The sequence below is a fragment of the Dasypus novemcinctus genome, chromosome 12 (assembly GCF_030445035.2).
Source record: "Dasypus novemcinctus isolate mDasNov1 chromosome 12, mDasNov1.1.hap2, whole genome shotgun sequence".
NCBI classification, from domain to species: Eukaryota; Metazoa; Chordata; class Mammalia; order Cingulata; family Dasypodidae; genus Dasypus; species Dasypus novemcinctus.
Window position 1 is genome coordinate 68382958 of NC_080684.1, and position 17404 is coordinate 68400361.

Below are 17404 nucleotides of genomic sequence, written 5' to 3' on the forward strand. Positions count from 1 at the left end.
TAGCAGTTCTTGTCTGAGTCCTTTGTAAGCTGCTTCTTCTATTGCTCAAAGCAATGATTTTAAGTCTCTTTAAGAGTTCTACCCAACTCCTCCTGCCTCATGCTTAGCAAATGATCACGTAATATCTTTTCTTTTTGTCATCTTTATGAACTTCCTTTTCTTTCTAATCCCTTATTTAGCATTAGCATCCACACTCATCCCTTTCTCCCTTCCCTTCTATTTCAGTAAAAGTGGTTTCTTTCTTCTGCCAAGGTTATCTTTTCCTCCTCTGCTCTATATTTTATCCTGTTTCAGTTTCTACCTATATTTTCCTATATGCTGTAACAGTCTTTCTGCTTTTTCCTCCTCTCTTATTGTTTATTAGCATATTCAATTTTCTTCCATCCCCAAAACAAAACAAAACAAAAGAGAGGTAATACCATTGTTGCTATGTCTCACTTAAGCTGCTCTTTAGCTCTACCTATAATTGTGCTTTTGAAAGAGTAGTTGTTTTTGCTAACTACTCTTCTCATCTCCTATTCAACCCTAAACCTGCTAGTTCTCTACCACTATCACTGACACCCCACTGACTGAAGCTGCTCATGACAAAGACGATTCATGATCTCTTAGTCATCATACTCACAGATTCTTCTAACTTATTTTGGCTTCTGTAACATTTTATGCTATTGACAACTTGATTGTTGAACATCTTTCCCTTGAGATTTGTGTGACCACATTGTCTTCTCTTCCTACTTAATTGACAACTCCTCCATTTTCAGCTTCTTATTTTCTCTGTGACGTTAAATTTCATCTTTTGTCATGTTCTTTTTGTACTCTATGTACTTTTCTTTCTCACTAATCTCATTCATAGTCATGACTGAACAAAACCAAATCTATATTTTTAATTTAGAATAAATGTAACTACATTGCTTGCTCCCCTACAAATACTTCACATTCAAAACCCAATGTGTCAAAAAATGAATGCTTGCCCTTCTTTCTGAAGCATGTTCCTCTGGTATTCTTTATTTTTATGAACCACATTATTATCAGTCATTCAACGAGAAAAGAAGAGGACTTTTTTTACTCTTCCCCATCTTTTATTATCCTCTTTAACAGTTTCTTATCCATCTTTATATCTATATGTTTTAGTTTCCTAAAGTATGACAATGCAAAAATACTGAAAATGGCTTGGCTTTTATAATGGGAATTTATTAGGGTAAAATCGTATAGTTTTGAGGTTGTGAAAATGTCCAAGTCATCAGAAATGCTGTCTCACCAAGGGTTGGCTGCTCCTTAGATCCTGAACTTCTGCCACATGGCAAGGCAAAATGGCGACCTGTGGGGGCCTTCTCCGGGCTCACTTTCTCTCTGAGCTCAGCTCTAGGTGATCAGACAGACGGCTTCACTGTCCCCAAGCCTTGTCTCTTCAGCTGCAGGCTGATTCTCAGCTTCTCGTCCCTCAGCCTCTCAGGGTTTCTCCATCTTTCTGCAGCTGTAGGCAATCCTGGAGTCCTCTCTTACATGGCAGGGTAAAAGCTTACAGTTATTTTTCTCTGTGTGTCTCTGAATGATTCTCCAGTATATAAGACTCTAGCAAGTGGGCTGAGACCCACCCTGGATCATGCTCACGGAAGCACTCCAATCAAAGGCCTCCAACTGAAATCAGTCCAATCAAAGGGCACACACCCACAGGAATGGATTAGCTCCAAGAACATTATCTTTTCTGGGATTCACAAAAAATTAGGTGTCATACCATATATCTACTGCTGCTCTTTAGTTCAGTCTGTCCTAGTCTCTAGATTGAAATATTTACTGTCTATTTGATCTACCATTGGTCTTATATTGCTTGAACTCTTCCACCATTAGTGTTGTCAAAGGGATATTTATAAAAAATGACATTTCCCTGCTCAAATTCCATCAAAAGATCTCATAATTTATATAAACTAATATCTAGGGAATTGTTCCTACTTCCTTTGAGTCAACTGACAATTTGTGGCAATTTTACATTTGCATTATCTTGGCACCTGTTCTCATGTCTGCCACCCTATCTGTGGAAGGCCTTCTTTGATTCTCACATGGGTATTTTCAGTGCCTTCCTCACAGATCTCCTTTGTGTCTTTATGGTGCTCTCTCTCTACTTCTAACTAATTTTAACCCATGATTTTCCTAAAAGAATTTCTAATTATTTTATTTGTTCAAAAAACTTTAATAAATGCACAAAATGCTTCACCTCTTGAAAGTTTAGTTATTTCCAATACATTCTTCTTGTGGAACTTTTCCTGATCCTCTAAATATTAAAACCTAGTCCTATGATCTTTTATACTTCTCTTGCAATAACCTTATTCTGCTAAATTTGGGGTAATTTGTGAACTTATGATAGTGTTCCCATCATCAAGGTAAGTTTTTGAAGAAAGGGACTGTATTTTATGATCTTTATTTCTTTTGCATAGCCTTATCTTAGTAAGTACTAATTGTTATTGAAAAGAAACATGACAAATTAAATGTAATGATGTTTAAAGAAAACAGCTTGTAATTCAAAACCCATCTTATAGTTTTATTTGCAACTTTTACAGTACTCAACAGTATTTCTAGCCAACGCATTTAATTATGTGAATAAATAAAACAATTTTCTCAGTTTCCAAACATTTTTATGTGCTCAGAATAGGAGCCCAAGCTATCATTTATATGGCACTGTGGGTCAAGATTAAAGTTGTTATTCTAATACTAATAACGAGGCATTGGTGGGGTGTCATCTTTAAGCATTATTTATAAATGTATTTTGTGTACATTACATATCATGTATTTAACATTATTTGATATTTGACTATTATATTTCAATATTATCATATATTCAGCAAGAACAGGACAAGATGAATAATGAACTATACAAAGAAGAGAAAATGTGGGAGGAGAAATTTAAACAACATGAGGTACCTATTTGTCATTTTTAATCAGTACATTCTTAATTTGAAATGAATTACTGAACTTGATATAGGAATTTTAAGATAATACTGCTTAACTGGACTTAATTGATCAAACATTTAAAAATTTTTTATCATCAGAAACTCTCCCTGAAACAGAATATCTTTAAAATGAAAATAAACTGGTTCAGTGAATGAACATGTCCATACAAAATTGCAATTCTATTTCCTTTTAAGGTTTGAAGTATTGTTCATGGAAGGCTTCTCTTTCATAAACTCATGATATGGCTGATCAGAACCAAATCTATATTTATAACTTAAATTTAACTGGACCCCATACTCCATTTGTTATGAATGATTACTTCACTCCTTGATTCTGATGATGTATTTATATTTAGCTTTTATTTACTACACAGTTTCTATTTCAGATTATTTTAAGTAATTACAGGTATAAGTAGATAAAATCTCCTGTAATTCCATCATCCAGCTAAACCGTATTACCTTTCTTCATATTTCTTTCATATATTTCCTTTATTTATATAAACAAACTGTTGAAGTGGGTTTCTACTGTATTTAGTATTATATCCTGTTTTTTATTTGTTTTTTTTAAAATTATTTAGTTTTAAAAATTACATTAAAAAAATATGAGGTCCCAATCAACCCCACCGCCCCCACCCCCCACTCCCCCCACAGCAACACTCTCTCCCATCATCGTGACACATCCATTGCACCCGGTAAGTACATCTCTGAACATCACTGCACCTTGTAGTCAATGGTCCACATCATAGGCCACACTCTCCCACGTTCCATCCAGTGGACCCTGGGGGGATCTACAATGTCCCGTAATTGTCCGTGAAGCACCACCCAGGACAACTCCACGTCCCGAAAACACCTCCACATCTCATCTCTTCCTCCCATTCCCCAAACCCAGCAGCCACCATGGCTACCCTTCCCACACCCATTCCACATTTTCTCTGTGGACATTGGATTGGTTGTGTCCATTGCACATCTATGTCAAGTGGGGGCTTAGATTCCACATGGATACTGGATGCACTCCTCCTGCTTTCAGTTGTAGACACTCTAGGCTTCATGGTGTGGTGGTTGACCTTCTTCAACTCGATGTTAGCTGAGTGGGGTAAGTCCAATAAATCAAAGTGTAGGAGCTGAAGTCTGTTGAGGCTCTGGGCCTGGGTGTCTTATTATCAGTCCAGAGATTCGAATCCCCTAAATATATCTTAAACCCCAGCACCAACTACAATTCCAATAAAGTAGCATACAAGTCTTGTGAGAAGAGATCCCCTCTGAGTCCAGTTCCATCATGCAGAAACACCAGCTCCAAAGAAGGGCCATCTACCATGGCAGTGAACACCATCTGCCATGACCATAGAACCCGTGGGTCTCTTTATCCCTCAAAAGAACCAATACCTGGGGTTGTATCTACTTTATCTGTCTCTTAGACTCTGCTCAGTTGTGCATAAGGGCATTCCTTCTGACAACCTCCAGACTCTTTTTTAGAGACTCATAGCCTTATAATCTCATTTCTTCTTCAGACCCTTAAATTATGTATTTAGTATTATATCCTGTTTTTGACATTTAACATTTTATCATGAGCATTTGTCTACATGCCTTATTGCAGTAATAAGAACCTCCAGTATAATGCTGAATAGAAGTGGTGAGAATAAATATCTTTGTCTTATTCTTAATGTTAGGGGTAACAATTCAGTTTTTCACCATTAACTTTGATATTAGCTGTGAAAGATACTTTTTCAATGGCTGTTCATAATCCATTTTATAGATCCACCATATCCATAATTTACCTATTTTCTGTTACTTGTTGTTTCTAATTTATTATTTTGCATGTATTACTCTTAGTGTTTTTGTCCATTTGTCTTTTTCTGTTTCTCTAAATGTTCATAGATAATTTCCTTGAAATTGAAATGGTATCAGTGGGTCACAGAATATGAACAATATCTTTTGTAAGTTATACTGAGCCTTATTTTCTTTTTTCTTACAATAACTTTGTGTGGGATTTGGCCTTAGCCCAATTCTGTTATTGCTTTTTACATTATAATAGTTTTCCTGAAGTTTTTTAAAGGAAGACTGGTTAGCATATATCTTCTAACTAGCAACAATGCTCCTTTTTTTGTTTTATTTTTCTGAAGTGATTAAAAAAATGCCCAGATACTTATTTTCTAAGACCCCCTCCACTGTTATCTGGACTTTCTTTTTACCTTGTTCTTGATTGTGTGATGCTAAATTTAGACACTAGCAGAAGTAATTGGGGATTTTTGGCTAATTATTTTTGAAAAGTTCAGGAGCTTAGACTGCCCCAGCCCTTTCAGAGCCCACCAAAGAATTTAGCATTCACCTGCTATTGGAGTATGTATCCTTTCTGTCTTTCAGCTAATGTTCTAAAATTGGGCAGCTGAACTTTCTTGAGTGGATACCTGTTGATTGATTGGGGAATTTCTGGTCTGTCAGAGGACTCATTGCTTCCTTCTTTCCCCCTTGCACAATCACTGGTATCACATTGGTCATGTATCAATGAAAGATATGTCTCAATATATTCATATTCACTCATCTATTTTTCTGTAGACCTTATGGTTTTGCTTTACTAATTGGTCTGTTTGCTTTTATAGGGTAGTATATTTGAGGAGATTCTAGAACGAAGTTTTGCTTTTATTTTTCCAGAATTTCCTTGTTGTTTAAAAAATTTTAACAGTTTACAATTTTTGTTGTTTTTTGTACAGAATTTCGTTTTTATGATTTAGAGCGTACACTTCATAAGAGAAGAAGATTTTTGAATATTTAGTTTACTTCTTTATCCCCAGTACCTAGAATAATTCCTAGTATGTGGTAGGTGCTTAATAAACATTTGTTGATGAATTTAGTCAGGGCTGTCAATCTTCCTTGTTGGATAATACCTTGTTTTTCTTAGGAAGAACCTAGTATCTTTATTTTTGACATTACCCCAAGTGATCTTTCTTAAACTTGTCTTTTCTTCTTTAATAACACTTAAAATGCAAGATTGTTGAAATATCTGTCTAATCTGGATAAAATAATCCTTATCCATCTTTTATTAAAAAGAGTAGTTAGGGGAGCAGATGTGGCTCAAGCAGTAGAGGTCCTGCTTCCCACATGGAAGGTCCTGGGTTCAGTTCCCATTGCCTCTTAAACAAGAGCAAAAACAAAACAACAAGGAAAACAAACAAAAAACACTCAGGGGAGCCAATGTGGCTCAGTGGTTGAGAACTGGCTTTCCACATATGAGGTCCTGGGTTCAATCCCTGGCCACTGGTACCTAACACAAAAAAAATAGTTAGATATGTGAAGGGACAAGATCATATGATTGATTAGAGTAAAAGAGACAATAGTAATTTACCTGAAGGTCATCCAAATTTTGAAGTTAGTAGAGATATTAGAATACCTAAAACTAACTATCATTTAGTAACAGTATGGTTAAGTAGATATAAATATGGAATGAGAATCTATAACAAAGTATCAAATGAGCAATGCAGAGCTGAAAAATTCAGTCTGTAAATTAAAAAATCCAGTGGATGCATTTGGCATTGGATTGAAAACAGCAAATGACAGGATTAGTGAAACAGAAAATAGGATGATAGAAAATTCCAAATTAAAGCATAGAGAGGAGCAATAAGGAGAAACGCAAAAAAGAACACAAGAAATAGGTGACATGTATTGGAAAGATATAAAATTTGTATAATAGGAATCTTGGAAAGATAGAGAATGTAGAAGGAGCTATAAGTGAAGATATAATTGTTGAAAAAAATTGAAAATTGTTAAAACAAAACAAAAACAGCCTGAACATTGAAAGCTTAGTGAACCCCAAGTAGAGTAATTACAAAGAAAATAAAACTTTGGAAATTTAATTACAACTACTGAAATTCATAAAAAAGGGGGTATAGTGTAAAATAATCCAAAAGTATACAGAGGCGTTTTAGTTTGCTAAAGAGCTGCAGATAAAAAGAACCAGAAATAGGTTGGATTTTATAAAGGGATTTATTTGGGTATAAAAGCTTACAGTACTGAGGCTGTGAAATGTCCAAATCAAAGCACCAGCAGAGATGCTTTCTCAGAGGCCCTGCCACATGATGAAGTGGTATGACCAACGATCTCTACCAAATTCTCTGGCTTCCCCTTCAGAATCTACCGTCTCCTAGAGCTCTAGCTATGGGCATTCAGGTATAGGGCTGTCTCTTTCCAGGTCTCAGCTGCTCCACTTTCTTTCCAATTTCAGCTATAAGCTATCAGGCATATGGCTCATCTCTCCCTGGGCCTTGTCTCCTTGTGCCTACAACAGTTTTCTGTTTTCCTGCAGTCTTCTCTTTCACATGGTAGGATCAATATTATATAGCAGCACTCATTTCCTGTGTGTCTCCATTTTTATCAGACTTAGCAAGAGGGCAGAGACTCAACCTGAGTCATGCCTCATTGATGTATAGTCCTTGAAGGGGTCTCACACCTACAGGAATGGATTAGTTCTCTTTTGGGGATTCATAAATGAACTTCAAGCTGTCACAATACGTAAATAAAATCACACATTAACAAAAAAGGAATCATGGCAAGATGAACAGCTTATTTCTGAAGTGAAATGCTGGAACGCAGCAGAAAATGGAACAACAACTACAACAAAAATTAAGTGCTAAATGATACGGATTTATTTGCTTTTCAGTCTCCTTTTATCTCCTAATGGCCTATACTCTAGGTTTTAATGACAGGCATTTATTCTTTGTATTTAGTTTATATTAGTGAGACCATGCAATATTTGTCCTTTTGTGTCTGACTTATTTCACCTAGCGTAATGTCTTTAAGATTCACCCATGTTGTCAGGTGTGTCCCAATTTCATTTCTCCTTACAGCAGCATAGTATTCCATCATATGAATAGACCATATTTTGTTTATCCATTCATCATTCGATGGGCATTTGGGTTGTTTCCATCTTTGGAAATTGTGAATAACACTCCTGTTAACATTGGTGTGCAAATGTCTGTTTGCATCATAGTTTTCAGTTCTTCTGGATATATTCATGGTAGAAGAATTGCAGAGTCTGTACCATTTAACATTCATACCAAGAGTGAAAGAGTGTTACTATTTCTCCAAATCCTCTCCAGCACTTATTGATATATTTTTTTCTCTCTAGTAATGGCCATTCTATGCAGTGAGATGATATCTCATTGTTGTTTTAATTTGCATTTCCTTAATAGGTAGTGATACTGAACATTTTTTTCATGTGCTTTTTGGCCATTTGTATTTCCTCTTGGGAGAAATATCTATTTAAGTGTGCCCATTTTTAAATCGGATTGCTTGCTCTTTTGTTGTTGAGTTGTATGATCTCTTCATATAGAATGGAAATCTAACCCTTATCAGATATTTAATATCCATATTTTCTCACATTGAGTGGGCTGCCATTTCACCTTCTTGATGAAGTTCTTTGAATCACAAAAATGTTTGAGTTTGAGGAAGTGATATTTATCCATGTTTTCTTTTGTTGCTCATGCTTTCAGGATAAGGTTTAAGAAACCACCACAGATCACCTGGTCTTGAATATGTTTCCCTACTTTTTTGTCCAGAAGTTTTATGGTTTTAGCTTTCTTATTAAGATCTTTGATCCATCTTGAGTTAATTTTTCAAAGTTGTGAGATAGGTGTTGTGGCAGTTTGGCATTGTTTATGAATTCCAAAATTAGATATTGGATTATGTTTGTAAATTGGTCTGTTCCTTGAGGCATGATTAAATTATGTTTAGGGCTTTGATTGGGCTATGCCAGTAGGATGTTGCATCCCTGCCCTCTTGGGGGGTGGGGACTCAGAGAAAACCACATGGCAGAGTAAAGAATTTGGAATTTTAATGTGGGCACGCTGGGAAGTAAATTCACAGAGAAGCAGAAATTCACTTCTGCTGAGGAAAGAGAGAAAGCTTCATAATACACAGTAGAGACCCTGGGAAGAGAGATGAGCTGTCTCCCTGATAGTTTACAGATGGCCTTGTGGAGGGAGCAGAGCAGCTGAGCCCAGAGAGAAATGAGCCCTAGGAAGAGAGGAATCCAGGAACCCTGAATCCTTGCAGGTATTAGCAGCCATCTTGCTCCAACACGTAGCAACAGACTTTGGTGAGGGAAGTAAATTATGCTTTATGGCCTAGTAACTGTAAACTTCTTTCCCATATATATACCCTTTATAAAAGCCAATAGATTTCTGGTATTTTGCATCAGCTCCCCTTTGGCTGACTAATACAGGGGTCTTCTTTCCTTCTTTTGGCTGTGGATATCCAGTTCTCCAAGCACCATTCATTGAATAAACTTTTCTGCCCCAGCTGGGTGGGTTTGTCAAAAATCACTTAACCATAGATATGAGGGTCTGTTTCTGAAACAGTGCAATTCCATTTGTCTATTTGTCTATCTTTATGCTGTTTCCATGCTGTTTTTACCACTGTAGCTAGGTAATATGATTTGAAGTCCAGAAGTGAGTGTCCTCCAACTCTGCTCTTCCTTTTTAAGATGTTTCTAGCTAGTCAGGGCACCTTACCCTTCCAAATAAATTTGATAATTGTGTTTTCCATTTGTTTAAAAAATGCTGGTAGAATTTTTATAGGGATTGCATTGAATTTGTATATCGATCTGGGTAGAATTGAAATCTCAATGATATTTAGTCTTCTAATCCATGAGCATGAAATGTTCTTCCATTTATTTAAGTCTTTTTAATATTTCTTTTAGGAATGCATTGTAGTTATAGAATATAAGTACTTTAAGTCCTTGGTTAAGTTTATTCCTAAATATTTGGTTCTTTTAGTGGCTATTGTAAATGGAATTTTTTCCTGACTTCCTCATCAGATTGCACATTACTAGTGTATAGAAACACTACTGATTTCTGCATATTAATCTTGTACCTTGCCACTCTGCTGAAAGCATTTATTAGCTCTAGCAACTTTGTTGTAGATTTTTCGGTACTTTCTAGGTATAGTATTTTATCACCTTGAATAGAGAAAGTTTTAATTCTTCCTTTCCAGTTTGGATGCATTTTATTTCTTTTTCTTGCCTGATTGTTCTATCTAGAACTTCTAGCACTATATTGAACAACAGTGGTGACAGTGGGCATCCTTGTCTTGTTCCCAATCACAAAGGGAATCCTTTCAGTCTTTCACCATTGAGTACAATGTTAGCTGTGGATTTTTCATATATGACCTTTATCATATTGAAAAAGTTTTTTTTGGAGTGTTTTTATCAAGAAAGGGTGCTGTATTTTGTCAAATGCCTTTTCTGTGTCAATTGATAGGATTATGTGATTTTCCTTCTTTGCTTTATTAATGTTGTGTATTTCACTTAATTTCCTGTTTGGAACCCCCCCTTGCATGCCTGGTATAAAGCCCACTTGATCATGATGAATAATTCTTTTAATGTCTTGTAATTCTTAAGAACTTTTGCATCCGTATTTATTAGGGAAATGGGTACGTAATTTTTTTTCCATAATTTTTTAAAAATCTGGCTTTGGTATTAGGGTGATATTGGCTTCATAGAATGAGTTTGGTAGTGTTCTTTTTTTTCAGTTTTTTGGAAGAGTTTGAGTAAGACTGGTATTAAATCTTCTCTGAATGCTTGGTAAAATCATCAGTGAAGCCATCTGGTCCTGGACTTTTCATTTTGAGGAGTTTTTTGATGACTGTTTCAATCCCTTTATTTGTGATTAGTCTGTTGAGATCTTCTATTTCTTCTGGAGTCGGTGTAGATTATTCATATGTTCCTAGGAATTTTTTCATTTCATCTACATTGTCTAGTTTGTTTGTATACAGTTGTTCATAGTATCCTCTTATGATCTCTCTTATTTATGTGGGGTCAGTAGTAATGTCCTCATTTTAATTTTTTATTCTGTTTATTTGCATCTTCTTTTTTTCTTTGTCAGTCTAGCTAAGGCTTTGCTGATTTCATTGATCTTCTTAAAGAATCAACTTTTGATTTTATTCTTTTCTTTTTGTGTTCTCAATTTCATTTATTTCTGCTATGATCTTTGTTATTTCATTCCTTCTGCTTGCTTTGAGAATAGTTTGCTGTTCTTTTTCTAGTTCCTCCAGCTGTATATTTAGGTCATTGATTTTAACTCTTCTTTTTTAAAGTAAGCATTAGGGCTATAAATAAACTATAGCATTGTTTTGGAGAAAGTGGCCATGGTAGTTGCTGAGGGCAGGGAGAGGGAAGAAATGTGATATGGGGGCATTTTTGGGACTTGGAGTTGTCCTAAATGATATTACAGGGACAGATGCTGGACATTATATATCCTGCCATAACCTATTGAATGTACTGGGGGAGAGTGTAAACTACAATGTAAACTATAATCCATATGGTGCAGCAGCTCCAAGATATATTCCAAATGCAGTGAATGTGCTACAGTGATGAAGGAGGTTGTTGATGTGGGAGGAGTGGGGTGGGGAGGGGTGTGGGGTATGTGGGAACGTCTTATATTTTTTAATGTAACATTTTTTGTTATCTATGTATCTTTAAATAAATACAATAAAAAATGCTAAAAAGAAAATTTCCCTCTCAGCACTACCTTTGCTGCATCCCATAGGTTCTGATAGGCTATGTTCTCATTTTCATTTGTCTCAGATATTTACTGATTTCTCTCAGAGTGTCTTCTTTGAGCCACTGATTATTTAAGAGTGTTTTGGTTAATATCCATATATTTGTGAATTTTCCATTTTTGTGCCTGTTGTTGGTTTCCAACTTTATTCCATTATGATCAAACAAAGTGCTTTGTACAATTTTGATCTTGTTAAATTTATTGAGTTCTGTTTTGTTACCCAACATATGGTCTGTTCTGTTGAAAGATTTATAAGCACTTGAGAATAATATATATCCTGCTGTTTTGTGATGTAATGTTCTGCATATGTCTATTAGGTTTAGTCTATTTATTTATCATAGTATTCAAGCTCTCTGTTTCCTTATGATCCTCTGCCCAGATGTTCTGTCCAATGCTGAGAGTGGAGTATTAAAGTCTCCAACTATTACTGTAGAGACAGCTATTTCTCCTTTCAATTTTCCCCGTGTTTGCCTCGTGTAATTTGGGCCATCCTGGTTGGGTGCATATACATTTATGGTTATTATTTCCTCCTGGTGAATTGCCCCTTTTATTAATATATAATATCCTTCCTTTTCTCTAATAACAGCTTTTCTTTTAAAGTCTATTTTATCTGATATAAGTATAGCTACTCCAGATTTTTATTTCGTTATTGTCTGTATGTAACATCTTTTTCCAGCTGTTCATTTGCAATATTTTGGTATCCTTGGGTCTAATGTGAATCTTTTGTAGACAGTATATGGATGGTTCTTATTTTCTTATTCATTACACCAGTTTGTGTCTTTTGGTTTTGGAGTTTAATCCATTAATATTCAATGTTATTACTGTAAAGACAGGTCTTGATTAACCCATTTTAACCTTTGGGTTTTATCTGTCATATTTTATTTTTATTTTTAGTCTCCCAAGCCTCTCTTTCCTGTTTTATCTTTTCAGGCTATAGTACTCCCTTTATTACTTCCTGTAAAGTTGGTATCTGTGAATATTCTAAACTAGCCCTCATATTTTTGGAGGTACCAGGGATCCAACCTGGGACCTTGTACATGGGAAGCAGGTGCTTGACCACTTGAGCTACATCTGCTCCCCTTTCCCTCATTTTTGAAAGACAGTCTTGCCAAATATAAGTTTCCTGACTGGCAGTTTTTCTCTTCCAGTATCTTAAATATATCATACCTCTGCCTTCTTGCCTCTGTGGTTTCATATGAAAGATTAGCGCTTACTCTTACTATGTGTCCCTTGTATGTGATGCATTGCTTTTTTCTTGCTGCTCTTAGAATTCTTTTTGTCTTTGGCATTTGACATTCTGATTAGCATGTGTCTTGGAGTACGTCTGTTCAGATTTATTCATGTGAGAGTATGTTATGCTTCTTGGGTATGGGTATCTATGCCCTTCAATGGGTTGGGGAAATTTTCTACCCTTTCCTCAAATATTCCTTCTGCCCCTTTTCCCTTCTTTTCTCCTTCTGAAACACCCATGACATGTATATTTGCATGTCTCTTACCATCATTTAGTTGCCTGAGACCCTGTTCAATATTTTTCCATTCTTTTCTTTATCTGTTCTTTTGTATATTTGCTTTTGGAGGCCATGTCTTCAAGCTCACTAATCCTCTCTTCTTCCTTCTCAAATCTGCTGTTATATGCCTCCAGTATATTTTAATTTCATTCATTGTGCCGGTCATTCCCATAAGAGCTGCTATTTTTCTATGTAAGTTTCACATTCTTCTTTGTGCTAACCCAATGTCTTCTTTTTTTAAAAAAAATTTTATTGAAATATATCGTACATGAACACACATAAACAATAAGTGTATAGTAAAGATTGCAAACTTACAAAATAAACATACATAATATTACACAAGGGTCTCATACATCATCCCACCACCAACTCATTGCCTTGATGTGAAATATTTGTTACAAACTATGCAAGAACATCATCAAAATATTTCTACCAGCTATAGTCTTTATCTTACATTTGGTGTATTTTCCCCCCAACCCATACTATTTTTTAAAAATATATTTTTGTTACAGATATTGTGAACTTGCAAAACATTCATACAGATGTGCAGATTTCCCATACAACTCCACACCCTGGTGGAACACTTGCTACAGATTATGGCACAATATCATCAGACTATTATCACCAATCATGATCCATACCATACCTTTGGCATACTTTTTCCATACACCTCCTTTATCAACACAGTACAGCTTGGCATTGATGTAAGACTATAGTTTTTGCTGTTAACCACAGTCTATAGGTCACAACAATTGTAGTTTTCCCATGTTTCTCCATATTCCCATCATGCTGCAATAGTGATGTACATCAGCTCTAGCTCACAGAAGGACTCTCTTGCATTTGTTCCCTTAACCACAATTCTCAACCATCTCTGAGTTCACTGTGTTATTCAGTCCATAGATTATTCTTCAGCTTTCTTTCTGCTGACATTTACTTCCCCAGACTACCTTTCAGTCACAATCCCATTTATAATCCACTTGCTACTCACTGTAATGTGTTACTATCAACTCTATTCATCTCCACACTTTTATAGTCTAGTTAATTAAAACGTCTACTTATGTTAAGCATACGTAGTTCTTCTCAACCCTCCTCTTATCTCCTTATAACCTATACTCTAGGTTTTAATTCCATGTGTTTATTATTTGTATTTAGTTCATATTAATGAGACCATGCAATATTTGTCCTTTTGTGTCTTACTTACTTTGCTTAGTATAATGTCTTCAAGACTCATCCATGTTATCACATATGTCCCAATTTCATTTCTTCTTAGTGCAGCATAATTATTCCATTTGTATATATATACCACATTTTGTTTATCCATTCATTGGTAGATGGACACTTGAGTTGTTTTCATCTTTTGGAAATTGTGAACAATGCTACTATGAACGTTGGTGGGCAGATGTCTGTTCATGTTATAGTTTTTAGTTCTTCTGGATATATTCCTAGCAGAGGAATTGCTGGATCATATGGCATTTCTATATTTAGCTTCCTGAGGAACCGCCAAACTGTCTTCCACAGAGGCTGCACCCTTTTACACTCCCACCAACAATGACGGAGTGTTCCTGTTTCTCCACATCACCTCGAGCACTTATTGTTGTCCTGTCTGTTTTTTTAATAATGTCCATTCTATGTGGTGTTAGATATCTCATTGTTTTAATTTGCGTTTCCTAATAGCTAGTGATATGAAACATTTTTTTATGTGCTTTTTGGCCATTTGTATTTCCTCTTTGGAGAAATGTCTGTTTAAACCTTTTACCCATTTTTTAATTGAATTGCTTGCTCTTTTATTGTTGAGTTGTATGATCTTTCTATATAGAATGGAAATAAAACCCTTATCAGATAAGTGGTTTCCAGATATTTTCTCCCATTGACTGGGCTGCCTTTTCACCCTCTTGATGAAGTCCTTTGAATCACAGAAAGGTTTCAGTTTGAGGAGGTCCCATTTATCCATGTTTTCTTTTGTTGCTCATGCTTTTGGTGTGAGGTTTAAGAATCCACCACCTACCACCAGGTCTTGAAGATGTTTCCCTACATTTTCTTTCTAGGAGTCTTATTGTACTTCCTTTTATATTTAGGTCTTTAGGTCTTTGATCTATTTTGAGTTAATTTTTGTATAAGATGTGAGGTAGGGGTCTTCTTTCTTTTGGGTATGGATATCCAGTTCTCCCAACACCATTTGTTGAATAAACTATTCAACAAATAGTTTCCCCAACTGGGAGGGCTTGACAGGCTTGTTAAAAATCACTTGGCCATAGATGTGAGGGTCTGTTTCTGAACCATCAGTTTGGTTCCATTTATCTTTGTGTCTATCTTTTGCCAATACCTTGCTGTTTTTACCACTGTAGATGGTAATATGATTTAGTCTGGAAGTGAGAGTCCTCCAACTTCACTTTTCCTTTTTAAGATGTTTCTGGCTATTCAGGGCCAGAATAAATTTGATAATTGTGTTTTCCATTTGCTTAAAAAATGCTGGTGGAATTTTTATTGGGATTGCATTGAATCTGTATATCAATTTGGGTAGAATTAACATCTAAATGATATATAGTCTTCCAATCCACAAGCATGGAATGTCCTTCCAATTATTTAGGTCTTTTTAAATTTCTTTTAGCAATGAAATATAGTGTTCTGAATACAAGTGCTTTGCATCCTTGATTAAGTGTATTCCTAAATATTTGATTCTTTTAGTTGCTATTGTAAATAGAATTTTTTCCTGACTTTCTCCTCAGATTGTGCATTACTAGGGTATAGAAGCACCACTGATTTTTGTGTATTGATCTTGCATCCTGACACTCTACTGAGATCATTTATTAGTTCTAGCAGCCTTGTGGTAGATTTTTTCAGGATTTTCTAGATATACAGTCATATCATCTGTGAATAGTGGAAGTTTTAATTCTTCCTTTCCAGTTTGGATGCCTTTTATTTCTTTTTCTTGCCTGATTGCTCTAGCTAGAACCTCTAGCACTACATTGAACAACAGTCATGACAGTGGGCATCCTTGTCTTGTCCCTGAACTCAATGGGAAAGCTTTTAGTTTTTCACCATTGAGTACAATATTAGCTGTGGGTTTTTCATATATGGCCTTTATCGTGTTGAGAAAATTTCCTTCAATTCCTATTTTTTTAGTATTTTTATCAAGAAAGGATGCTGTATTTTGTCAACTGCTTTTTCTGAGTCAATTGAAAAGGTCATGTGATGTTTCTTCTTTGATTTATTAATGTGGTGTATTATGCTGATTGATTTTCTTGTGTTGAACCAACCTTGCATGCCTGGTATAGAACCCACTTGATCATAATGGATAATTCTTTTAATGTGTTGTTGGATTCAATTAGCCAGTATTTTATTGAGGATTTTTGCATCTGTTTTCATTAGAGAAATGGGTCTGTAATTTTCTTTTTTTGTAATATCTTTATCTGGCTTTGGTATTAGGGTGATATTGGCTTCATACAATGTGTATAGTAGCATTCCTTCTTGTTGAATTTTTTGGAAGAGCTTGAGTAGGATTGGTATTAAATACTCTTTGAATTCTTGGTAGAACTCACCTGTGAAACCATCTGGTCCTGGGCTTTTCATTTTGGGGAGCTCTTTGATGACTGTTTCAATGTCTTTACTTGTGATTGGTTTGTTGAGGTCTTCTATTTCTTCTAGTATCAGTGTAGGTTGTTCTTACATTCCTAGGAATTTTTCCATTTCATCTACATTGTCTAGTTTTTTAGCATAAAGTTGTTCATAGTATCACTTTATGAGCTCCCTTATTTCTATGGGGTCAGTAGTAAGGCTCCCCTTTTCATTTTTTATTTCATTTATTTGCATCTTCTGTTTTTCTTAGTCAGTCTAGCTAAGGGTTTGTTGATTTTGTTAATCTTCTTGAAGAACCAACTTTTGTTTTTGTTAATTTTCTCTTGTTTTTTTTTGTTCTTAATTTCATTTATTTCTACTCTGATCTTTGTTATTTCATTCCTTATATTTGCTTTAGGATTAGCTTGCTGTTCTTTTTCTAGTTCCTCCAGCTGTGTAGTTAGGTCATTGATTTTAGCTCTTCTTTTTTAAGGCAATCATTGAGGGCTATAAATTTTCCTCTCAAAACTGCCTTCACAGCATCCCATAGATTCTGATATGTTGTATCTCATTGTCATTCATCTCAAGATATTTTTTGATTTCTCTTAAAAATTTCTTCTTTGACCCACTGATTATTTAAGAGTGTGTTCGTTTTATCTCGATATATGTGTGAAATTTCCCTTTATTTGCCACTTGTTGATTTCCAGCTTTACTCCATTATGATCAGAGAAAGTGCTTTGTATAATTTCAATTTTGTTGAATTTATTGAGATCTGCTTTGTGACCCAACATATAGCCTATCCTGGAGAAAGATCCATGAGCACTTGAAAAGAATGTATATCCTGCCGTTT

The 17404-nt window shown here is 35.3% G+C and overlaps 1 protein-coding gene across 6 annotated transcripts in view; it reads left to right on the forward strand.

The window, feature by feature from the left end:
• Nucleotides 1-17404, forward strand: part of LRRIQ1 (leucine rich repeats and IQ motif containing 1) — a 258148-nt gene that overhangs the window by 22866 nt on the left and 217878 nt on the right. For 5 of the 6 annotated variants that reach the window (XM_058308513.2, XM_058308506.2, XM_058308512.2 and 2 more), the window contains exon 7: nucleotides 2835-2909. The exons of the other annotated variant lie outside the window; for it this stretch is intronic. In XM_058308513.2, coding sequence (XP_058164496.1) covers nucleotides 2835-2909 — 75 coding nt within the window. The remainder of the gene's footprint in view (nucleotides 1-2834; nucleotides 2910-17404) is intronic. 6 annotated transcript variants of the gene reach the window in all.